This window comes from Oryzias latipes, chromosome 24 (genome assembly GCF_053564925.1).
Source record: "Oryzias latipes strain Hd-rR chromosome 24, Olatipes_Hd-rR_3.1".
Classification (NCBI taxonomy): domain Eukaryota; kingdom Metazoa; phylum Chordata; class Actinopteri; order Beloniformes; family Adrianichthyidae; genus Oryzias; species Oryzias latipes.
The window spans coordinates 22628989-22654619 of record NC_136260.1 but is presented as its reverse complement, the minus strand read 5'-3'; the positions used below and the strand labels follow the sequence as shown (position 1 = coordinate 22654619).

Sequence of the window (25631 nt, the reverse complement as noted above, 5' to 3'; positions counted from 1 at the left end):
CCAGAGGCTATGTGTCTTTGATAGGATTTCCACATTCAAGCGCTTTTACCAGATTTTACACGAGAGTTTTGACCAACGACATGTTTAGAGCGTTGCGTTTCTCCAACCCACTAAGCTATCAAAGCACGCTTGTTCTTTTCACCACAATAACTTACCAATAGAATTTGAGTGTTGACTTTTACACTCAGAGTGATAATGGACACCCTCCAGCTTGTGTCGAGGCCTCACTCTCTGTTATGCTCTTCTGCTACACTGCCAAAGTTGACATTTATGTTTCCAGTCATGGCGTTTCCTGCATCTGCACACGCTGGTGTTTACACAGGATGTTCAAACTTGATGCAGATTACACAAATCCAATTTAGAAGCAGAGTTCAATCCCCCCTTTTATTTAAACATTAGGTAGATGAAGCAAGGGGCCACCATTTTCGGGAGCAACAGAATGAACTGTACACCCACAAGTTTAGAAAGTTGAAGGAATTTGATTGCGTTTGTATACGGATTGATGTCATCTGGCAGTTTCCACAGACTTCCATGTGTTTGGATTTGACCCGTGCGCTGCAGGCCGTGCTTTTGTTTTATTTGTAGCACCCAGGACCACCAGCAGTTCATTTTTTTCTGTTCCTACAACAAGTGCATATGGAAGTTTGGCTCCCTGCTTATTTGATCGGACCAAAAACCCTACACGCCGTTCGTTGTTATGAACATTTTATTTGCCAAGACAGTTTTCTAAAAATCAGATAATCCCTGATTACCTAAACGCAGGAAACACACTCAAAGTCAGACTCCAATCCATCCAAGCTCACATTCTCTTTTTGAAGAGTGGACATTTTCCAAGTTGTGACCTTCAGACTTGCTGACCCAATCCTGTTTTGGAGGCGACTCCATGCTGAGGATGGGGAAGGTAATTGCGCAGGAAGCCTTTTCACAAGTACAAAAGGACATTCATTCTGTCCAGAAACGCAGTTATTTGTTGGATAGAACTTTTAATTACTGCTTGCCATAACCATTGGCGTTTGCGCCTCACCTGGGTTCTCTTTCGCATTGGAGGGGATCGTCTGACTCTCTGAGGCACCTGCTTATGAAATGTCGACCTGTCAATCTGCTTCCAGCTGACACAGCCTTCCCACTTCTATGCCACGACTCCATTCAGGATGGGCAGTTGTCCACCTAATTGTATCACATTCTGCAGCTTTGTCTTGGCATTCCCTCACCAGCTAAAGGTTGCCAAAATCTCATCCGCCACATCAGAGAGTCCCTATTAACCCCTGACCCCTGCTTGGTGTGTGTGGACAAGGTCGCTCCTCACACCCAACCAAGCCCATTAACACGTTGACCCAGGGTAGAAAAACTATTTTGACGGGCTGTAATTGGTGCTAAGTGATGGCGGACAAAGGCCCCCTCTGTGCTGCCTGTTGGACTGGGCAGTACTGACCACTCTTGGAGCTTCACGCTTGACATTTTCTCTCTGAGTCCAATCTGAGAGGAGAGGTACCAGGGAAGCCCCTTACTGGACAACTGCCTCCTCCATTTCTACATCCTGTCAGCCCCCTTACATTCGCCGTGGCGCTCCTTTGAAAACGTGTGATAATGAGGTTCTAGCAGGGAAGGCCAACTGAACAAGAATTGCATGGTCCAGATCCATGGAGGCTGATTAATCCAATGGTAGGCCATTCCTTTCAGAGCCACCCTAATTAGTTTATGTTAGCTGGAGAAGGTCAGGGGGCGTGCTTGACTGAGGCCTTTTCTTTAAATGCCACAATGGTGTGATGATTTGTGGATGCAGGTGCAGCATTCAGCCTCGTCTATGTTGCTGAGGCGCTTGTGTGAGTGAATCTAAACTGGCAAAACACTGAGGTCTTTTACTAGAAATGTTTGTGACATTTTGAGGAGGAAAAAGCAACCTTTATTCATGCTTTTCTGACCTTTTTCGTATCACCCCATTGAAACCAGGAACAAAATATGTGAAAGGGAGAGAAGTTAAAGACCCATTCTGATGAAAACACTTTCAAGATTTCATATTTGGCAGTTTGCGTTAAGTGCAAAAATATGAAATTAAATAACTCAGTGGGGGTGGGATTATATACATTTTCTTCTTCGTACTCTTTGTTCAAGCAATAAATCATTTGACTTTAGTTAATAATCACCATATTTGATCAATCTAATGATTTAATGAATCAAAGTAATTAGTTATTTTTGTCTTACAGTTACATTATGATTTTTTTGTTGCACTGTCTACAATCATTGCTTGAAATAAACCAATACAAATATTTAAAAATTCCGGCATATATATTTTTTTATTTCAAATTAAAAGAGAATCTTGAGTTCAGACCTAATAAACTGAGAATGACAGAGTCATGATTAGATAAAAAGAAGAACTTGAGTATCTTTATATAAAATGTGATGTAAAGATAATCAGTGCTGAGCCTTTTCTAATTAATCATATTTCTTGTGGCAGACTTGTCATACATGTTTCAGCATAAAAGAAATAAAAGGTATTTTTGGTGTGTTTTGTGTTCCTGTGCCACTTTTCTGAAGAAACTTAAGCTCAAAATTGAATCTCAGCGTGTTTCTTTATTAAAATTGTTGTGACTCAGAAGCAGACAAAAACATAAAATACCATTTAAAAGGACACAAACTATCCTTGAAAATGACAGTTTTTTTAATTTATGGCTAGAAATGACTTCATCATATTTTGTTAAAGGAAAAAAAACAAACACTGGAAACGCTTTGAAAACAGGTCAAAAGATGATCAGATTGGGTCAGACCAAGATGGCAAGTCTGGTTATTTTAAGCATTAAGTATCTGAGAGGATGATTTCACCAGAATCACAGTTTTTCATTCAAGAATACACCCAGTAAACCACTCAATTAAGCTATGCAAGCCATGTGAGCCTCTGTCTTAACATTTACTTAGCTAAAATTTATATTTTCCTGAAACGGTAATCCCTGTCATGATTTACCAGGATCCCCAGTTTCCTCATGTGCAAGAATCCTTGGAAACAGTGCAAGGGAGCCAAGCCAGAGTTTTACACAAAGCTCTATACTTATGACAAGTCTGCCTGCCTTCCCCATTGGCCATGCCCTCATCCCCATATTTAACATTCTGACGTCAGACAGGAGCAGAGGAGGCAGCAGAGGAGACTTAATAAGAAATCTTTCACCCTGTCATTATCGGCCATGTGACCACGTATCAGAGGCCCTTGAGTGATGTGGGAAAGCCAGTGCCATGTCCTCCCATCTCCTATAGGCCAGCCTGCTTGTTCTTTTCCAAACCAAGCTGAAGACTACAAGACCGGCACAGCTATGGCTGACATCAATGAGGCGCCAGGCTCTTTGTGCCCACTCTGTGGTCAGGAGAAGGGAAGTCTGGATATTATTCTTCTTCTCATATTTTACTCATATGCTTTCTTCCTCTTTCCGCTTCCCACCTACCTCTAAAGCCGTTTATCCATCCCATCACTTCAAGATGGAAAGTAGGATTTCTCCTGCTGATTTCATCAAACACTTATCCTGCAGATTATCCCTGGAGAACCCAACCACAGTTTTCTTCAGGGCTTTTAAAGGTCAACTAAACTAATTTGGTTTTTGTTTGTTCAATTAACAGCAGCCAAAAAACAAAAACATAGACATAAAAAAAAAAAACTAACATAAGGTTAAATTTGACCCTAACCCTCTCCCACTTTTAACCATGGTGTTAAAAGTGGGAAGAAGTTACACTTGATCTGGCCCAACAAAAGTGCATCTTAAAGCGGACTGATGTAAAATAAAATCTGCATCACTCTTAGTGACGTGCACCCGCACAGGTGCTGCACATTTTTGGGTTGTCCGGGTCTGTGGAGAGTCGTAGAGAGGAGCTCAGGTGTGTCTTACAGTTCCCTTGAGGTTCGTACGACCACTTCGAGGGAAGCCGTTAAAATGGAACGTACCATTGTTGTATGTGTTGCAAGTGTATTGTTAAGTATTTGTAAGGATAATGAAAGTTACACACACTTATGACGTATGGGTGATACTGTCGTACAGTGCCCTTGCATCACACTCTAGTTGTTAGTAAGGTGCGAGTACTGGCCAGGCAGAAATGCTGAACGCACAGGTGTGCACGTGATACGCAAGCTCTTGTGGGATGACCACACAGACTACACTAAGCTAATGACCGCCACTGGCAGTTAGCAGAGGCTAAGTGCGAAATGTTAAAGCAGTGCAAACCTGGTGAACATCTGGTCTACACCTCTATTCCAATAAATGTGGAATTCCAGCCGGGCACAATCCGAAATTGTTGGTTTCTCCATCGTGATCAATTTTCAAACAGTGGTAAAAGTTCGATCTGGTTTAAAGCGCGTCCAGTGGCCGTGCATTTTGTTCATAGAGACCAAAATTGGTCGTAAGATTTTGCGTAAACGCGCAAGTTTTGATCGCAGAAGGCCGAAATGCGCATTTACAGAGACTTTTCATTGGAAGTGGTCGACTGAATGTGCCTCACTTATCACGTGAACAGCACTAACAGGCTTTATGCACAGTGCGCAGGATAGAAAAAAAAAAAGAAAAGTCCGTACAAAGTTGCATCAGCCTCAAGTGTTGTTCAAGTGTTCTCTACGACCCGTGGTCCAGAGGATGCCCGTAGCAAAAAATGTGCTACCTGTACAGGTTCACGGAAGGGTTTACGATCTTAAAATACCAGTGTGACCCGTCCAGGTTTGACTTATTGCTGCCCACAGACAGCACGTATCCACCTGTAGCTTACAGGATCTGAGAAATCAATAAAAACCATGATGAAAAAGACAAGCATCCACTGGAATGACTGCTTTCTGAACGGCTAAAATCCATGCTTATGGTCAACAGAGTAATTGTACCAACACAGCCGCTCAATGACTCCACCAAGTCAATTCACGCAGTCTTTATTTGCAAGCACTTGCAGCCCCAAACTCCTCAGCCCTGCGTTGCAGAAGCTTCAGCACCTGGTGTCAGGAAAAAAAGCTGGAGCAGGAGGGCCAGACCCCGGATTTGGCTCTAAAGGCCACAACTATCACTCCGGTCCACAGGTTGCCTTTGGCCTTGCTAACTGTTCCATGAAATGAGCCCCAGGAACAGTGCAAACCCTCCAGAAACAGGCTGTTCACTATTAGCCAACAGTGCTCTCTTTGTGTGAAAATTGTCCAAGCTGGCCTTTTTTCTATACCAGTCCTGCTTTTCTTCCGAGCCCTCAGCTGTGAGCAAACAAAGCTGGCTTAAAAGTTTGTATCGTGGAAGGCAGTTGGCTTACCATCTCAGTGTTTGTGCCAGTCAGATCAATACAGGGCATTTACCTTCATTGTTCTGCAGGTGGGGCTTCAATGGCCTTTAGGAGGCAAGACCATCAAAATAGACAAAAAGTAGGGAAGTATTAGTAATAAACAACAATGTTACCATTGATTTCAGGCCTGTAGTATTCCAGCATCAGTCTTAGATGATTTTACAAACTGGAATGTGTGCAGCAACTGCTTTTTGGCTTGAATTTACTGTTGTTTCTTTCCCAGCAGTTCATACATATTAATGTTATATTGATTGGCAAACCTGAATTTTCCATAAGGCTGATGTTTGAGGGGGGGGTTGTAAAGCTCTCCAGACGATCTGAGAGTATCCAGCCTCTAAGAATGCTTATTTGTCCAAAAAAACAAAAAACAAACATACAATTCATGATTTTTACATCTTTTTCGCTAGAATAATTTGTGTTTATTCTAAATTGTTTTAATTAGATTCCAAAAACCTGAGGAAACAGAAGGAAAGTGTATTAGTCTTATCTGCTATGTTGCTTCATTTGTGGTTGAAATAGATCATCAAGTTACCACAACTTTGGATTCACATGAATTAACTCCCCAGAAGATATGTTCACTTTTACAGCTGCGTGTAACACAAAGACGCCATACAACACAGTAGAAACGAGCTGCAACGGCATGGATAAATGTTTAACCATATTTATTAGAGTGGATAACTCTGCCATAACATTTTTTTCCCTGTTGAATGGAACGGAAAACCAGTAGCACTTGGTTTAACCGTGTCTCACTTTGCATAATTGTTCCCAAGGTTGCTGTTTTTTATTTCTGGACTTTCTGCGCCAGTATAATTCAATTTCTGTGGCAAAATATTTGCTCCTTGGCTTGTGCTTCTAAACTAAGCTGTAGTGCGGGGGGGGGGGGGGGGGGGGGTGCGTTGCCACCAGGGCTGCACAGGAAAGGCAATAAACAGGTCGACTCCGCTCAACAACAACACCACCACATTTTCTAAATGTTCCAACATTTTCATTCCTAGTTCTGCTGCATCATTAGGCAGATATGAAACAGACAAATGATAGTTTTTGACGACCAGCTCCACGCCTTACAAGGCGCTGAGCAGCGAGTTTGGTGGCGTTGCAACTGTTTACTACATCTTTGGAACAGATGACACAAACTGGAAGGAGTCAAAGTCGTTTACAGTCAAACTCCCTGCTGAGAGGCCCTGTTAAATGTTCCTTGCTGGGAAATATTTGCAATGGTTTCCATCCAGATCTGGGTCGCTCGGTTCCACACTCCCGGCACAGGTGAGCTGGAGCAGGTTTGTTTGGCATCGCCCGTTGGCCGTCCTTAGCCTTTCCACAGGATTGGAAAAAGAAGCGCCACAAACAACTTGCGAAAACAAGACATGCTGTTGTTCGGCATAATGACACCACTAAGCCGCCAGCTGCAAAATGTTGTCCAGGTTTTCCCAGGACGGTTCCCCGGAGGGCTCGGTGCAGACCAGTCAAACAGAAGGAGCGGGAGAAGCCCCCGGGAGACGAGGCAACACCGTCAGCCAGCCGCTGTCGCTGCATGCAGATGAAAACAACCTCTTTCACATGGAGTGTATTTTGGCTTCCAGGGCTATAATCATGGATGATTAGCTTAAGAACTCAATTCCAAACGTGGACTCTTCCTTATTCCTCTCACAGTCTCAAAATAAATATTTAACACTTTTCCCAACAGGTTGCAAGAAAAAGTCAACTTTATCTGACATCATGGTCGTCAAACGGACTCTCAAAGGGTTCTGTTGGAATGTTATCAATGATCAAACAGGATCATCTTTTAGCCTTTTGTAGATTCTTAAACCATTTTAGGTTTTTGCAACAGAACGGATCCTGTTAAAGACCCACCTCGAGGAAAATGGTGTTTTAACATCGAGGAAATACATAAAGAAAATTAAACTAAAAACTGCATTTCTTTTTAAGTACGTCTTTATTTCAAATCGTGAATCAGATGAAAAAAAAATGCAGTCAGGAAACAATTTTCGAAAATCCACCACAAGCTCCTTGTTCCGCTCCGATCTGATGCATTAACTTTCCTCGTCTGAGCTCCAAAATGCACGACTGGATATCTCCAATCTTGTTCGACATTATCGTTACACCACTAATGTTACGGTCTGGTGTGTGATGGGCTGTAAGCTAGCAGGACAGAGTGAATATACATACTACTGCTGCTTTGCAGAAACTATGTCCTGGAAAACGACACAGAATTTTTGATTTGGACTAAAAATTTAAAAAGTCATGATATATTAGGTCAAAGTTGGAACTTTTTACAAGAGAATTTACTCAAATCCTTGACTGGTTTGATGATCCAACCGGTACAAATATTCAGCATTTTACCTCTGAACAGGTCAACAGGTGTAAATGTTTTCTCCACTTCATCCACTTCGTTTTTCTTTTTTTATGCCCATCCAGTCTCCCAATTTCATCCCGTTTTTTTATTTTCCGTTTCCCTTTTCACACTCAGTAAATGAACAGTAAATAAGCCGTTTTCTGAGGTTTACTTTAGCATATTTTTGGCATAAAAAGGCCAACATAGGACAGCCATAACACAGCTGCTGGTCTAAATTGCTATAAGCATGTACAAATAGGACAGCCCACACAGGCCATAAAAGTGGCGTGGAGGTTTTGCTCAACGCGGCACTTTTGTCCGACCAGAAACAAAAGGACGCCTTCCAAAGAGAAAAACAGAACACAAAAGAAAAGAAAAGAAAAGTGAAACAGGGACTGGAAGACATTGGAATAACTTGGATTATAAAGGTTTTTGTTACAACAGTCTTTGTCTAAATCAGTTTGCCCGGTTTAGACAAAAAAAAAAATAGGACTAAACAGAAAATGTAGAAGTTTTCTTCATAAACTTTCAGCACTTCAATCTGCCTCCTGTTCACTTGCTATACCACTTATTGCACCACGGAAAGGTTTTATGCTCTGGAAACTTCTGGAAGATATTGGGTGAAAGGATGTGCTAAATATGTTCTCCATTTCTGCCAAATAAAAAAATAAATAAACAAGCATGCACACAGATGTGTATTTTCATGTGGGGATTCCCTTTAGACACCTGATAAATAACCAACTTCAAACAGAAAACTAGGTGCTAATTAACTGGATCCTGACAGGATTTGCTTTCTGCAGGCAGAGAACCGCCCCACAAAGAATCTATTCACGGGATCGCAGTCATGGAAAGTGTCGGTAAAGTAATCCTGCAGGAGTTTATGCAACCTTTTCTAGCTCTGAGTATGGCTTTCCCCCCCTCGGGCCTTTAAGGTCTGGCCAAAAACAACAGAGAGCTGCTTTAGCTGATACAAGCAGAGGCTATCCATATATTTGCATGCTCCAAAATGGCACCCATTCACAACCGTACGGCAAATTGATGTGGTGAGGGGGGAAAAAAAAAGAAAAAAAAGAAAAGAGAGGCACCCCCGCTTTCCCCCTTCCGCCATACCTGTAAGAGCGGTCATGCAAACTTCTCAGGGTCACCGCTGCTTCCTTCCATGTCACCGATGACGCGACCTAAAGGCATCAGAGGGGCCGCTCTTATCTCCAAAAACCTTTTGCATACATTACGCGCAGTAAAAGAAGGAGGCATTGGTCTCTGTTTGCACATCTGCATGATACACCAGTTTAAATGTCACACATAGGAGCAGAAACGTCACCTTTTTTTAACCTTTAATGCACACCTGCTGAAAGGGACAGAGCCACAGATGGAGGTCTTCTTCTGCAAATGTCATCTGTCTGTGCTTTGTTGGGTTTTTGGACAAGCTGCCTCTTTGAGCTAAATGATCCTCATCTACTCGTGCAGTCATGAGCACTAAAACATTTCATGCTTTGGGGAGAAAAAGGGATGAAAGTCTGCCAGCGATAGGAGAAGCCATAGTCTGTCATGAAAGTTGTTTTACAGTAGCCAGTTTTCAGAAAGAAGCAAAATATTTAAACACATGATATCCTGTTCCAAACCGCACACTGAAACAGTGTCTCCTCTAGGTGAGAGGGTCACACTGCACCCACAACCTATATTTAGGGCTTCCTGACCATCCAAACCTTTATTTCTATCAGACGTTTCGATGCAACAAAAGGTGAACGGATAGATTCCGATGAAGAATATAAAAAACTTTTATTCTTTCAACTTTAGCTTTTATATAAAGATTTATACTAAACACAAACAGCTGGTAGGTTATTTTGACTGTTAATGAGCCACTAAATAAAATTAAGTTGACCTTTTCAGCTGCAGATCAAAACTTTCTAAAGCTTTATGACCTATTATTGAATTTCATTATAGCTGCGGAGGTCTGTGGAGTTAGAATTATAGATTTTTTCTCTCCAAAAAATGGTTTAGAAATGATTTAAAAAAAAGATGCAAAATCTGACTTTAAACATGTCCCAGAACATAAAAAACAACAAAAAAAGTGTTTTTATATTGTTCCTGTAGCATTTTTAATCAAATTAATCAGAAACAGACAAAAAACACTGTTTTATAAAAAAATGGATCATTTGAGCCGTAGAAAATACCCTGGGCAGGCCGCAAGGTCCCTGCTTTTTGACAATAGGGGGGGAAAAGGGGGGCGGGGTTGCTCCACACCAACGGTCCCGCCCACAGTTCAGAGGCAAATTTCTAAAGAAATAATGCCGCTCTGCAGAAACGATGTCCTAGAAAACCACAACTGGCTGATTTTGGCTAAAAACTGCATCATAATTAAAAGACCACTGGGAACGCTTTGACTAAAGATGATCGGAGGAGGACTTTAAGGAGTGTAGCCGTGAACCCAAGAGCTCTGAGCTGGTTTCTGACCCTCCAGGACTAAACCAGTTCTGGTCTTTTAGAGACTGTAACATCCAAAGTGATGCAAGCAGAGATGAGCGGCTGAATGGATGAAAATGGTGTCGTATCGGGAAGTGTTGGAAGGATAATGGAAGTAGCATTTATGACACTCAGGTGATGCTGTCGTACGCCGCCCTGATGCCGCACATGTGAGTATGGCATACCAATACGCAAGTAGGATGTCCACACAATCTGATTGTCTAAATTCCTCATTTCTGACGGTCAGGCTGCAGCAAGGAACGCCTATTTTTAATGAGATCAGCACTAACGGGCTCCTTGTGCAGTGGGCGGGATTTGGGAAGGTTAAAAGAAGGAAAAATCTTAATGACACACCTGCAATTCACCTACTTCACCCTCAAAAGCGTTCCCTTTAAGCTGTCGCCTGCAGTATAAAACGTACACAAACACTTTTGCTCTACAATCTGCATGTCCCGTAATATTAGCCCGTTTTTCACATGCAGACAGCCCGCATCCACTCTTAAGGACAGTTGGGACCAAGTCTTTACAGGGGCAGGCACATCCAAGTCCGCATTGAGTCACGAATGAGGCCTAAAGGTGCCAAAGGGCCTGAGGTGGGCTTCAGCCAAGCGAGCTCCTTGCCGTGTTCTTCTCTCCTTCTCACCTAACACACAACGCGGCGAAAAGTCCAAACCTCACCTCCACCTCACCCAAAAGCTTAGCGCTCGGCAGCATGAATGGAGCTTTGTGATGCGTCCTTCGCCACGGCAGCGAATGTTTTCACTTTCATTTGATCCGTCGGCGAGGCTGCTAATTGGGTAAGCGTGTAGCCAGGTCACGGCGAGGTTCCCCTTTCCATAAAAGCAGAGGGCCGAGGAAGCCTTCAACAGATGTTTTTTTTGTTTGTTTTTTTTTCCAGCCGTTTCCAAGCGGGCTCAGAACAGTCCGCCTGGGCTGTTCATTTATCGTCTCCGACACCAAAATTCTGACGTTTTTCTTAAAGGCAAAAAGAAACTGTTTGTACCAAGAAGCTTTTGGAATCCGGGAGTCACGAGGACTTCCTGTGCGGGTCAGACAGGCCCAAATGTTGGTTATTTTCCGTGCGCTATTGTAGCAGCGTCACAGTTTATGAGGTTCTGGGTTTTTGTTGTTTGTTTTTCTAATTGGATCTACATTTCCTCTCTTCCAGCAGCTCTCAGGACCGCCCTGTTTGCCAGCGCCGAACGCCCCGATGGAACAGATAGCTTCAGCATACTCACATGTTTGCTGCTGCTGTTCTGCAGGGCGTGGCCCAAATGGTCAGGAGTGTCCTTGAACTGGACCGTCTCAGCTTAGGCCTCCTTGAATTAGTACCGGTTTAAGAGATGGCCGACTCCAATCAAAGCTGGCATGAAAAAAAAGAATGGAAAAAAAGGGTCCATTTTCCAGAGCAACAACGTCATTTGTGATTATTATACGCATCTATTTCAGTGACAGGTAAGCAAGCGAGGCTCTGATGGGGCAGGTTTGAGCCTTGGAGGGGTCAGGACAGAAAAGTTAAATCTTGAAAAGTTCTGAAGGGTAAAAAGCAGCACATTGTGGACTCCTGTAGGCCTTTCCTGCAATGTGGGACCATATATAAGTCCAAGACATTCCTGAATGGAACAGTCCAAAAAAAAAAAAAAAGGATTTGTCTTCGTAGCAAATAACGTACGACTTGTGATTTAAGTTACTGCGTCTGCATAATTTATGTTAAATCTTCAACAACAACACCTATAAGGTTAGATGTGTGATTTAAAAAAAATACTGATTTTATTTAAGGATCTTCAGTTTAACACAAACTTATTTTTCTCTCAGTGCTACAACAGCTCCATGGCGCCACCAGGTGGATGAAAAGGGGAAAACATTTGATCCACGTCTAAATTTGAGATGTTTCAACATCAAAACAGTCAAATGTTGAGGAATGCAATGGGTTATATTTGTGATTCGACTGCCTTTCTCATCAAAAACTGCTTTTTTATAAAAAAAAATACATAAACTAAATAACATCCAAAAAAACAAAGAGTATTTAAGTATATAGAGATTTTATTATTGAAAAACCTCAACATCAAAAGCTCCATAAAGACTACAAAAACAAGAATAAAGAAAAAGTTTTTTTTGTTTTAATCACACAGAAAAACTTGGAAATATTTAAAAAAAAAAACTTTTTTTTAAAGCCACAAAAAGTAGTCATTAAAATAAAGACTTAAGTCAAGTTAAAATAAACTAAAAGTCAGCTTAGAGTGACGGGATGTGAACTTTTGAATAAAAACTAACAAAAAGCAGCTGAGACCATGGTTTGAAATGAACTGTTTTAGCTGATCTAAGGCTTTCTGGAAGTCCAGATCTGTGGAGCATAGAGGCTGAACGCTGCTTCTCCATGTTTGGAACTGACAAAAGACCATACAGATGACCGGGGAGGGCTGGCTGGTACATATTGGTTCAGAATCGTGTATTTTTGTGTTAAACTATTCAAACAGAACTTTAAAGTCTCTCCTCTGGCAGACAGGCAGCCAGAGGACAGACCTCGGAACCGGACTTATGTGGTTCTACTTTTTGTCAGAACCCGAGCAGCAGAGATCTGAAGGAGCTGCAGTTAGATGACCACCTGGGACAGGTAACACATTTTAAAAGCGACGTCACATTTGGACTCAGATCTGTTCATCTGTGCTTTGGAGAGGTTTACGAGGAGGATTCTCCATTTAAGCAATCAAAACTAAATAATAAAAACAGATTTCTAAATCATATTTGCAATAAAACATAAAGGAGGAGAATTGTGTGTACTGATGCAAGGATTGTTGCGTGTTCAAGCCAAAAGGCAACAAGAAAGGCAGTACTACTGGGAACCACCAGGGGGCAGACTCCACACAAGAAATCCGATTGTTTCTTAGGCACCAACATTTTTACTTTACAGCATTTTCATGATTTTTTTTTTTAATTAAAAAAAATGTACGTTTGCCTCGAGAAATAATCCATAGATTAAAATCGGGACAGGTAGTTTTAGTTTGTATTTTCACAATAACATACCTTTTAAATTTAGCGGAAAAACAAAACTAAGGTCTGGAGACTCAACAGACACGAACAGCCACCATAAATGTGTTTGACTCACTAAAAGTCCAAAATTTTTGTCACGAAATGATTTGAAACCTGAAGCAGGATAAACAAACAAACAGCAGCGCAGCCAAAGCGGCTTTAATTAGTCCACCTTCCAACCGTCTCGCGCTTACCTGTCTGAGTGGGCTGGGCGTGGCTACGCCACAGGAGAAACGGCTCCCTTTCATCTTCATTACACACTCTCTGGAAACTGACCTGCACACACCTGGGAGCTCAGGTAAGAGGGGTTTAATGTCCTCAGCGGGGAAATCCGCCGTTTTTCACGTTATTGGTTTAAAAAAGAATGTCCGAAGCCCACGTCACGTGGTTTGGATCGCCCAGGTGTCGCAGATCTGGATCAGACCAGATTAGGAAGTGAGGAAAGAGGTTTATTCTGAAAACTGAAAAACCTCCTTTTGGTTGTTGTGTGACGTTTTCGGCTCATTCTGTGTGTTTTAGGGGAACTTTTTTTTTTTAAATCAAAGTATGATTGTTTGGAAACAACACTTTGTTGTATTTATCTGTGAGGTCATCAGACCTCACCTGAGCAGGTATGCACCTTTATAAAACCTGTAGTCTGAAGCTGCTCAAAAACACGCCTGGAAGTTGGTGGAAATATCCAGAGATTCCTGCAGGATCTGGTGATTCTAGCGGATCCATTCTCACTCTGGTCTTCTCTAAATCTCAGGTGTGACAGACAGTTACCTGAGATTTAGGTGAGCTCATGGACATTGGAGCCAGTGTGTGGAGATTTCTGTGCCCCCCAGCTCCAGATTCATGTCCCTGCTCGTCACACATTCCTCAGCTCCTAACCCTGTTCCTCCTCCTCCTCCTTTTTCCTGCTTATCTTACCTGCCTTTCATCTCCTCAAATAACACAATTTTTAAGAAGGAAAACACTACAAAGTCATACAATTATGTTGATTATAATAAAATGTTAAATCTAGAGATGAGAAGCATTCAAAAGCGAAAATAAACTAAAAAAGAAACAATTCCTAACAAGTATTTCTATCCGTTAGTTATAAGCAATTTTTTTGAGTTTTTATGAACTTAGTTGTAGTTTATTTTTATTTAAGTGAGAAAAAACTAGTTTAATAAATGAAAACGACTTATTGTAGAACAAAATGGGGGAAAGAAATCTTTAAATCTGAATAAAAATGTCATCAAATCTAAAACTAGCACTTATTCTTAGCGTGCAAATTTACAATGTGAAAAATAAATTATCAAATAAATCCACCAATGGGGTAAGAAAACTAATCTTATTAAGAATTTTTATACATTAGGTTTAAAAAAAAAAATAAGTTGCTGAAACTAAGATTACTTTGCTATGGAAAACCAGACTTTTTTTAACAAGTGTTTGTTTTATTTTCTTAATATTTCGTTTTTGCAGGGTCAGATTTAATATAAATTCCTTAAAATGGAACCAAAAATTGCATTGCCTCTTATGACTTTGAAATGCTTTTTGGTTTTTGTACCTAAATCAAGCTTCTTCTTTTTTTTATGTCAAGATTTTGGAGCAAAATGATTTTTGACTCATTTTAAGAACAATTTCCTTTTTTCCAGATCTTAATGAGAGGAAAAAATGTTCTTTTTTTTTCTTTTATACCAACTTCAAACCTGATAGAATGTCTTAATATCTAAAAAGAACGTTTTAAATGGTTGGCAGTGTTAACCCCCCCCCCCCAGCGTGTATAAACACTGCACCACAGCATCAGGAGCATCTGCAGCCCCTTTTTTTCTCATTTCATGCCTTCTGCAGTGGACTGCAGAGACACTGCAGCACCGAGACGCAAAGCTGTTCCACTCCAGGAAGCAGCCGCTCCCCGGTCAATCTGCGCGTTGAGAAAGATTTCACCTGCAGACTGTGACACGTGTTGAATCACAGGCTGTTTCCTAACCTGTCCAGCAAAAAGAGCTTTTATTTGTTGTGCATTGTGAGAGCAGATGGTCTGATCCGTGCTCTCTGCCTCTCTCAGACCATGATCACACCTGCACAGTATGGAGAAACCTCGTGGGAGCTGGGCGTGCAAGTGGACGAGAAGGAGGGCGTGGAGTCCATGAAGTTCAAACTCCGGGTGGCTGGAGACTTGCATGTCGGAGGCCTCATGCTGAAGCTGGTGGAGAAAATCAGTGAGTTTTCCATCAAGAAAAAATAAACTTTCAAAATGTTTTTTATGTGATGCATGGAAAGTTGAGATTTACTATCCTTAAGGTAAAAAAAAAAACCTGGCCTCCACCTGCTCATTCAGGCCACGCCTTTGTTGACTTTGTTTCCTCACAATGCTTTGGCGTGTGGAGCCCGAGGGACAAAGTTTAAGCTGAAAGGAAATCGCCCCGTAACCACGGCGAGCTGGTCCTGGAGCTGTTTGGACAGGAATGTGTCATCAGCTGACACATTTTACGCCCTGTTACACATGATGATGCAATAACGATGTGATTCAGGGGAACTTTTCTTCACGCTTTCGCATTCAGCCTTTCAAAATAAAAGAAAATCCAGCTCTTTGAGTCCAGACATCTAAAAAACCAATTCCTTTAAGTTAAAAATAAGAAATGCTTCAAGATTATGTAAAAAAGATTTTAGGTTTGTGTATATAACATAATAGAAAGTGAATATTTCTTGTTATATTCCTATTTTGGAATTTTGCCTGAAGAAAAACAAAAATTTAAAGAAGAAAATCACTGGAAAGTAGTAAAAATGATCTATTTTTGCATAACAAGAAAATAGGATTAAAATCTGGAAAGTTTAAAATAAAATGTTAGAATTATGTCACATGGAATGTTTTACAGCCCAATAATAAGTATTTTTTACTCTTTCTAAGCATATAGCTTGTATTTTTTGTTTTTATGTAAGTGGAAATCACTCATTTTAGACCAAAATAAAAAATATAATCTTAGTAAAAGTTGGTCCGTCCTTATAAATCCTCTTAAAATCTAAATCTAGCATTTATTTTAGACCATAAATCTACATTTTTGTCTACAAATTAATACATACCGTAGACTTTTATTGAATTTTTAAGTAACACTTTTTACCAAAAACTACATGGAAATTGGGGGAGGGGGGGATTACTGTCAAGAATTTGCAGCAAAAGGATTTGGACTCATTTTAATAATGATTTCCTTATTTCTCCATCCTAGCTCCTCATAAGAGAAAAAAACGTCTGATTCAGAGAAAAACTTGGAAAAGTGTAAAGCGACGACTTCAAACTCGGTCAATCACCTCAAATGTATAAAAACAAGATTTTAAAGGAAAAAGATTAGTCTGCTATGACTTGTCAGCTTTAAATGGCACAAATATATTTCAGAAATGCTCGGGGGTTGAATGCCAGGCAGCCATGATGCTGTTATACTTCATTTTTAGGTCATATTTTGAGGATCTGTGTCAGATTTTCTGGAAGGTGTGGTCTTAAATATGAAAACTTGGTGCATTATTTGCTAATGTTTTTGTCTGAATTATATAAAAGGAAGGAAATAAAGTCCTTCCAGCTTTTTCCGGTTTGAATTCTGTTGAAATAAGTTGAGATAAAACTGCAACATTTTTTATTTCTCTCAAATCAAAGACCCCAGAAGAGTGTTGTTCTCCTCACTGCTGAGTCAAACTGTTTTTGGTGAGCTTTGTTAAATGTAGTAAGCTATAGTTTGCTTATATGGGTTTTTAATACTTTTTGATAAGCTGATCAATCCCAATATTTCATAAAACTTGGTTCATTTAGGCTGAAATGCTTATTTGAACATATTAAGGTATAGTGGTCCACCCACAAAATAAAATAAAGCTTTATCAAAAATGACTATTTATTACATTGACATCATTAACCACTTGTTTTTTTTTAATCTACTTATCAATGACGATCAGGTATGTCGGGACACCCAAAGTTTTCTGTTGCAGTCTTACTATAAGGCTTTTCCCTGCCCACCATAGCAACCATGGACCAATCAAATGGCTTGTTATATGTCAAAGGGCAACAGCTAAAAGTTATTTGCATTTATTGACTGTTAACTTTTAAAACAGGCGATCATTTTCAGCCTGAGAAGCCTTTTTACAATATAATGTATGCGTTTAGGCATTAACGTCATTCACAACACTGATAATTATGATGAGATGAGTGTTGCTGGGAGTTTTTAGGGGTTTACTGTGTTCCCGCAGAGGCTCCTCAGGACTGGTCCGACCACGCCTTGTGGTGGGAACAGAGGAAATGCTGGCTGCTCAAGACTCATTGGACTTTGGACAAATATGGAATTCAGGTGACGTACCTGCAAAGCAAACTTTTATGAACCCAGAAAAAACTCAAGTAACGCTTCGCTGTTTGAGATATTAAGACTTCTTTTTTCTTTGAGGTCTTAAAATAAGATTCTACTTTTGGCATCTGTGTTAACGTCAGCAGCAATATTTGCACATTAAACACAAGTTATGGGCTGTTCTTTTCTTCTGTCCTGGTATTCTGTTGAAGACCTTTTCTATCATCACCTTATTCTCTAGATAGGCTTAACCCGATTCTTCTGAGCCTAAACTGCTGTATTTATTGCAGACTTTATAATTTTACTATTAAAAAATTAAAACTGTTTAAGATCAAGAAATGAAAACACAACTGGAAAATCTGTACTTCTAAAAAGAAGGAAAAAAAATATACACCGTATATGTTTGATTAAAATTTCTTTCAAATAAGTAGTAAATTTCTGACAAAATGTAATCTCAAAATATTCTATAGACATTCCTATGTAGGTCTATTACTCTGGTAATTGGAAATATATCTTAAAATAAGTTTATTGCTTAAAAAAAACTAGAAACTCGACACAAACTTGGGGATATTTTGCAGCTTTATTTACATTTACCCATCAGCTGTACAGATTTTTGCATTTCAAGATCTTCTTATGAACGTTTTATTTGTATTTTTTTGGCTCTACAGGCTGATGCCGACCTGCGCTACACCCCCCAGCACAAACCCCTTCTCCTGCAGCTGCCCAACATGAAAACCATCAAAATCAACGTCTGCTTCTCCAGCATGGTCTTCAAGACGGTCAGCGACATCTGCAGGCAGCTCAGTGAGTCTGACTCTGAGCAAGTCGCCTCAAAGGAGGAGCGGGAAGATTGACCTCCCTTCCTGTCATTTCCAGACATCAGAAGACCGGAAGAACTCTCCTTGCTCAAGCCTCCAGATGATCCAAGCAAGAAAAAGAAGAAGAAAGACAAAAACTCTCCTCAGGACGACATCTTTGACATTTGGGATTCGGCGAACGGGGGACCAGGAGGAACAGGTACGGCTAAATTATCATGAATGATGAAGAGAATGTAAAGCAATTTCTGAATTTTCCTTGCAAAAAATTTTAGATCAAAAACAAAACTTTATAAAGACCTTTCTTAAAATGTTTCTTTAAAAAGAAGAAGATACTTACACTCAGTTTTTTTATCTGGATTTTCTTTTCTTTTTAAATTATTCGGTTTAGCTTGGAAAACTGGAGTTTTTCTGCACGTGTTTGTTTTTTTCTTCTTTAAATCGTGTTTAAGTTCAGGCTTGAGGAAAGGTTCACTTTGTGACCCTCCAGGCCCGATGTACAGTAAAACCATGACGGCGACGTACGACGAGAACGGGATGCCCATGTCCGCCACCAGCCTCTGGTTTGGGGAAAACCCCCTGGCCAAGTGTCAGCCCAACCTGCCGCCCGCTGAGCTGGCCAAGATGTTCGAGCCGCTGTCGCTTGTGGACAAAGCCACCAACAACGCCGGGTGGGGCGTCAAACCTTCAGGTTTTTTCTCAATCCTCCTTCGAGCTCTGTGTTTTTAATGTCGCCGGGGTCGACAGGTGGCTGGACTCGTCCCGTTCCCTCATGGAGCAAGACGTTCAAAGCAGCGACCGGCTGCTGCTTCGCTTCAAGTACAACGTCTTCTTCGATCTTAACCCCAAAGTAACGAGCTGCTTCCGTCTCAATCATCTCCCAGGTTTAAGCGCTGGGCTGAAAGCCGTGTTTGTGTTTCAGTACGACGCCGTCAGAATCACCCAGCTGTACGAACAGGCCCGGTGGGCCATCCTGCTGGAGGAGATCGACTGCACGGAGGAGGAGATGCTGATGTTTGCCTCACTACAGGTGAAACTGTGACATCACACAGAGAACCTCCATCACCACAATGTCCAACCCAAAACATTCATTATTCTCTTGTCAGGTTAGGAATCTTTTTGATTAGTAAAAACATTTGAAGATCATAATTTTACTTTTCTGCTACAGTGTGGCTTTACAATATAAATATATACTTAAAGTCTGCAATTTTTACAGACTAAATCTTTTTTATTTTGCATTATTATACCTACATTTCCTGTATCTATTTTTTGGATTACTTTATAAAATATCAGGTTTTTTTCTTTACTTTTCATTTTAAGTTTAGTGGTTCAAACAAAACCAAGAATTAGAAAACAAAACTTATAAACCACTTAACAAACCAAAGGGTGTTACATCCCATAATCAAACGTAGGATGGTATGTATTTATACTTACATTTACATTTATTAGCTCATTTAGTTATTGTTGTTTTTGGGTTTATGTCCATAGTTGTGTATATTTTTAAAATAAATACCAACACTGTTTTACATTGATCAATAAATTTGCCTTTATGCAAATAGTCCCCAAAAAATGTTTAAATTATATCTTTGATTTAAAAAAAATGAATTAACTTTTTTCTTTTTCTTTTTTTTTTATGAAAAAAATGCAAAATTCCAATTTCACAAAAAAACTGAATCAAATGTAAGAAGGGAATTTGAACAACACAGACAATCTCTAACTGAAAAGAATTGAAATCAACAGTCAACAGAACATGAAATCACCACATTTCTGCCAAAAAAAAGTACATTTAGTTGTTTAAATAAATAGAAACCGCCTTGAATGATATTTAATGAAATGATCATTGATGAAAGAAACATCAAGTTATTGGCAAAATACCTCCCAAAGACGCCGTAGGAACTTCTGGCACCAAAAGTTAAATGGTCTTCTCTGCGTTTTCCTTGGTTTGGGGGAGAGCGAGCTGGAGTCTAAATCCATGAAAGGAAGGACGTGTCGGGACTTGACTGGAGACGCCGGAAAGCAGGAACAGACAGAAAAACACATCATTAAAACACTCGGTGAAGAAAAGGCTGTAAGACTCCACAGTTCCAAGTAAATAAACTGCTTAAACAAACCTTTGATTACAAAAAGGTTTAGATGGAAAAGTTTACGTCCTACATTAGAGGTCTTATTTGGAAGCTTGAGGACACTTCTATCTTTCTGGGCAGCGACACAAGCAACGGAACTTTCCTGAAACAACCAGGTTCCTTAAACATTTCATTAAGTCAACAATTAAATGAATAGAACGATAAATTAATTTTCAAAACGACCAAGTAAAAGGTGACGTTCCAGAGCAGCAGAAGAGTAAAGAGTGAACAAAAATCTGTGAAAAAGCACAAATAGAAGAAAAGCGACATCATTTCCTCTGAAATCAGGTGTTTCCATCCTCCAACGCTTTTAAAAACTGGGACGGATCGCAAAGAAGCCGATCTGAAAGCGAGTCTCATTCATGTTTGGAGCAAATGTGTCGTTAAAATAAAATAATGTAATGGAAGTTTATTTGAAGGTGACGTACAATTTCCTCTTTTCCAGTACCACATCTGTAAACTGACCATGTCCAGTGAGCCGAGGGACAACGCCAACGAACCGGAAGTGGATGAAGTCGAGGCGGCTCTGTCCAACCTGGAGGTGACGCTGGAGGGATCGCACACCGACAAATTCCTGGTGAGCAAACCTTTGAGAGCATCTCCGAGCCTCCATGAGGGTTTCTTCTCACAGCAGCTTCTAACATACTGGTTGTTGATTTGGTTGTTTTTCTTGCCTCCAGGAAGACATTACAGACATTCCCCAGCTGGCGGATACCCTCCGGCTCTTTAGGTAGCCTCACCTTTACGGCATCTATCGTTTTGTGGAAGCAGCTCTCTCTTTTCCTGGTCTGGAGACCTTCTTGGTCTCTTTAAATTCCCACTCCGATCATCTTTTAATCCATTTTTCAAAGCGTTCCCAGTGGACTTTTAATATTGATTATGCCGTTTATAGCCATCTTTTTTTTTAAACTGTCGTTTTCTAGGATATAGTTTCTGCAGAGTTAATTAAAAATTCACCTCTAATACTCAGAAATGCGATTTTTGAGCTGAATCTTCTTGATATATGTCCTCTATCATTAGAAAAATCACACAAATGCTGCCTTTTCATCGGAGTGGGTGTTTAAACAAAACGTACTTTGCCTTTTTATTCATTGGGTTCACCAAAAAAAACTAAAGTTTGTGGGGCATAAATGCAAAATGGAACAAAGAGGGATCGAGCCACTGAGTTGCACAGTTTGCACTGTTTTCAGGCCCAAATGGCTAACACTGCGTCCATACAAAGAGTACTGGTTTGTGTTCAAGGACACCAATATCTCCTACTACAAGAACAAGGAGGCCTCCAGTGGTGAACCCATAGAGCAGTTCCACCTCAGAGGTCAGTCATGCCGAACAATCAACACAAACCATGGAAAATGGGTTGTTTTCTGCTGTAGTGACTCAATTCTATCTATAAATAAATGTAACTTTGAGTTTGGTTAGGTTTTAGTCAGCAGAACCGCTCTCATTGCATTTTGCGCCGACAGGCTGTGAGGTGGTCCCAGACGTCAACGTCACCGACAAGAAGTTCGGCATTAAACTTCTGATCCCGGTGGCAGATGGAATGAATGAGGTCTACATTCGCTGTGACAATGTAGGACACCCACCTCCTCACCCACTGGCTTTGGAGACCCCCCCCGGATAAATTCCTCTCTGGCTGAGTGAGAATGGCGTTTCAGATGGCACCCCGTCTTCTTTTGTTTTTTCCATCCCGTGCAGGAAATGCAGTACGCCAAGTGGAAAGCTGCATGCATTCTTGCCTCCAAAGGCAAGACCATGGCTTACAGCTCCTACAAATCCGAAGTGAAGAACATCCATTCCTTCCTGCAAATGAAGAGCCTAGCGCCGCCTCCCGGTCATGCAACTCCTGACGTTGACGCCATGGAAATGAACGCAGAGAGTTTTGTCTCCCCGCGTTACGCCAAGAAGCAGAAGACTAAACAGGTTAGTTGTAACCACGGTGCATGACACAGCAGTGCTTTCAGTAGTGCTGCGTCTGAATCCCTCGTGAACCGTTTTACGATGCAGAAACCAGCTTTGCATTGCAGATTGAAATTCCTGGAGCCACAATAAATGCCTCTAAATAAACGGAAGAACAAAACGGTAAACAAACCTCGTTTTGCTACTACAGCCAGCACAAAACATAGAAAATAACCACATAAATATGGAATATTATGTATTGTGTTATTTATCAAAAAATTTAGATTATGGTCTTCAGTTCCATCCAGAAGTCCTTTTCGATTCCATCATCAGTGCTGAGAGCCCAGTCTGTCCAGTTGTGTTTCTGCGTAGGTTTGAATCCGCTTTAGAGCAGAAAATGTCCGCTGGACAGACGCGGTGGACACAGGGACGGTCAGTCCAAACACACAAATCTGTACGGCTGCTTCATGATTCACTCAGATTTTACTGATGAAGGAAGTCGAGGAGATCAGTGGGAGATTTTCCTGCTAAATCCTCCATGGATACATACAGTCAGTCTGTTATTATCAAAAAGTTCTCTGTGTCAAACTGGACGAGGCTGCACGTGACTTCCTGAAACTCCTGTCCAATCAGAAGCTCTGAATACTGTGACTCTAAGCCTGCTAGAAGGCCCTGCTGACACCAACTCAGAATCTGATTGGATGAAGGAAATGAATGAACGACATTAGATTTTGCATTATAGGACCTTCAGAACTCATTGAGACGACCTCTTTAGCTCTGACTCTGCCTGGCAACAGAGGACTGCTGAAATGTGATTGGTTAAAAGCAGCGTAACCATATTTAACACAACTCAAGGGAATGGACAGACCATTTAGAATGATTTAATGAGTATGCATGAACAAAAAATGATTAAGATGTGAATCAGATATTATTTTTTAGGCCTTCAGAGAAGGGCTTGAATGCCCTGACGGCCCACCACTGGTTTAAACCTAACAGGAAGCTTCCATGTCCTCCAGCATGTGCCGTTGACCTTGTTTTGATCAAATGTGTCGTTTTTTTTTTAATGAAGCTGACGACGCGCATCCTGGAAGCCCACCAGAACATAGCACACCTGTCTCTAATGGACGCCAAGATGCGCTTCATCAAAGCCTGGCAGTCCCTTCCGGAGTTTGGCATCAAGTACTACATCGTCAGGTACACAGCAAAAAACTCCCCAAATACTTCCAAGTATCTCCTTCCTCATTTAGATATCCTATTATATGTAATACCGTATTATTTATTTGGTTTTAGGGAAAATGGAAAGTTTGATTCAACACATTTTAGATCATTTGTAAGACGAATACACTATAATGAATTAGACTATAATGGTGCAGTTCAGGATGGATTTAAAGATTCTTTTATTGCTTTATAAATATTTGAATGATTTTACATTTGAACCCTCGCAAACCCTGAGGTCTTCTGGCTTTTTAGTTCTTCTAAAAGTTAGAACTAAAACTTACAACAAGGCTTCCTTCAGTTTTTGTGGACCTCACCTGTGGGAAAAATCTCCCAGCATGCCTCAGGGCTGCAGAGACTGATCATTTTAAAGGACGCCTTAAGAGTTTTTTTAATCTAACTTTTAGCTTAAATTAAGGAACTTATTTGATTTTTAAATTATTTTATGTTACTTTGAGATTTTACTCATTTGAAATTATCTTATTTATCTATTTTTGTGATTTATATCTGTCTATTAAGATTTATTTATTAGTGTGTTAAGTATCAAGCCAGATTTCTATTTCACATCGTTTTCTGAATCATTTGATGCATTTTTATGTTGTGCATGTGGTTGTGGGCGGGCATTGCATGTGTTTGATCATTTTTCTTTTTTTTGTTGTTGTTGTCTTGCTTTTAATTTTTTAAAATTGGAAAATGTTTTTGAGTGAAACTCTTCAGTTACATCAGTGGAAAAATTGCTCCACGAATAAAGTTTACTTTGATTTAAATAAATCAGAATCACTTTAGGATGATTATAGTCAGGGATAGTTGGATTGTTGTAGCTCCTAAAATAAGATATACAGTATTTTAAGAAAAGGGGGACAAATACACCTACTTTAAAGATGTATAACTTCTTTTGGGATAATAAAATGTTCAAGTGCAAGCATTATTGTTTATAGTTTATGCCAGTTAGACAAACACATTAAGTACAATAGCATTAATCTTCCTTTACACTCTGAACAACTGGAAACAGTAGAAGAAAAAATATACAATAACATAATTATAATAATATGTTAATAATAATATTTGTCCTGATTAATCTCCCTGCTTGCTCTTTTCTAATATTCTGTTTTCAAACATTTTTGGGATTTTTGTTGCCAGTGATTTGTTTGAATGTGATATCTACACCTAAATATATACGTATTTATAATGAATTTCTTGATTTAATTTTGTTTTATGGAGCAGAAGTTGAAAAAATATTCTAAGAAACCTCACCAAGACAAATGTTATTAGTTCCACCGGCAGATTTATTCAATTATAACGAGGAAAAACATCGTGTACTCTCTGTTTTCCACCAGTGTGGATACCTAGAAACTTCTCATCGATGAAGATGATGATGTCACTGCTCAGTTTTAGGATGGGAATGTTTGATTTCAGATTCAAAGGGAGCAAGAAAGACGAAATCCTGGGAATTTCTTACAACCGGCTGATCCGCATCGACATGTCCACCGGCCTGCCCGTCACCACCTGGAGGTTTGCCAACATGAAGCAGTGGAACGTCAACTGGGAAGTGAGACAGGTGAGGAAGATTCCTCAAGATGAACCGCGCCCCTTTAGGACGGGGGGTTCCTATAAGATGTGGCGCCTTTCCTTTTTCCAGGTGATGATAGAATTCGACCAGAGCGTGAGCATCGCCTTCTGCTGCCTGAGCTGTGACTGCAAGGTGGTCCACGAGTTCATCGGCGGCTACATTTTCCTCTCCACGCGATCCAAAGACCAGAATGAAACGCTAGACGAAGACCTCTTCGTTAAACTTACGGGAGGCCAAGAATGACCCAAAGAGGAACTTCCCCCTTTATTGTTTTTTTCTTTATACGATCCAGCTTTAACCATAAATGCAAATTACTGTTGTTTAACTCAGATTCTCCTGTAGTTATGGTTTTTAAATGACCTTAAATATGCTTTTGTAAATACTTAGGTAATATTTGTTTCTCAAAACTTGAAAGAACTGAGAGATCAACTTCTGTACGGTGTATAAATGTTTTCCTTTTAAATACTAAAACAATAAAATAAACACATTTTTTTATTGTTTTATTGAAAATGAGGTTTATTTTATTCACCTTTTTTTTAACAATTCTGATTTTGAGACAGTTTTTTTTGTGTGAAAAAATAAAACATAATTTTTGACATACCACAGCCA

General features: G+C 40.2%; 2 protein-coding genes across 4 annotated transcripts in view; one reads left to right on the top strand and one right to left on the bottom strand.

The window, feature by feature from the left end:
- Positions 1-13436, bottom strand: part of plcb1l (phospholipase C beta 1-like) — a 192232-nt gene extending 178796 nt beyond the window's left edge. The window contains exons 1-2 of the mRNA XM_078943207.1: positions 13306-13436; positions 11320-11444 (exon numbers count right to left, since the gene is read on the bottom strand). The gene's annotated coding sequence lies outside the window, so the exon portion shown is untranslated. The remainder of the gene's footprint in view (positions 1-11319; positions 11445-13305) is intronic.
- On the top strand, positions 13270-25631 carry fermt1 (FERM domain containing kindlin 1). Of its 3 annotated transcripts, none has more exons than XM_011491428.4 (16): positions 13270-13409; positions 15147-15300; positions 17312-17409; positions 18072-18207; positions 18280-18420; positions 18709-18889; positions 18966-19068; positions 19141-19248; positions 20787-20918; positions 21022-21071; positions 21532-21656; positions 21805-21911; positions 22037-22261; positions 23307-23431; positions 24869-25010; positions 25092-25631. In XM_011491428.4, the coding sequence occupies exons 2-16, from the start codon at positions 15150-15152 to the stop codon at positions 25263-25265; spliced, it is 1998 nt and encodes a 665-aa protein (XP_011489730.1). In that variant the 5' UTR covers positions 13270-13409; positions 15147-15149; the 3' UTR covers positions 25266-25631. The 3 variants fall into 3 exon arrangements, with proteins under 3 accessions (XP_011489730.1, XP_078799343.1, XP_020570345.1); XM_078943217.1 differs by having other exon boundaries at positions 13367-13546; XM_020714686.3 differs by lacking the exon at positions 13270-13409 and adding an exon at positions 13606-13722.

Coding starts and splice junctions, on each gene's coding strand:
- fermt1 (XM_011491428.4), top strand. CDS start 15,150: ATGATCACACCTGCACAGTATGGAGAAACCTCGTGGGAGCTGGGCGTG. Junction 18,890..18,965: donor AAAGCCACCAACAACGCCGG/GTGGGGCGTCAA, acceptor CGGGGTCGACAG/GTGGCTGGACTCGTCCCGTT. Junction 19,069..19,140: donor TCTTCGATCTTAACCCCAAA/GTAACGAGCTGC, acceptor TTTGTGTTTCAG/TACGACGCCGTCAGAATCAC.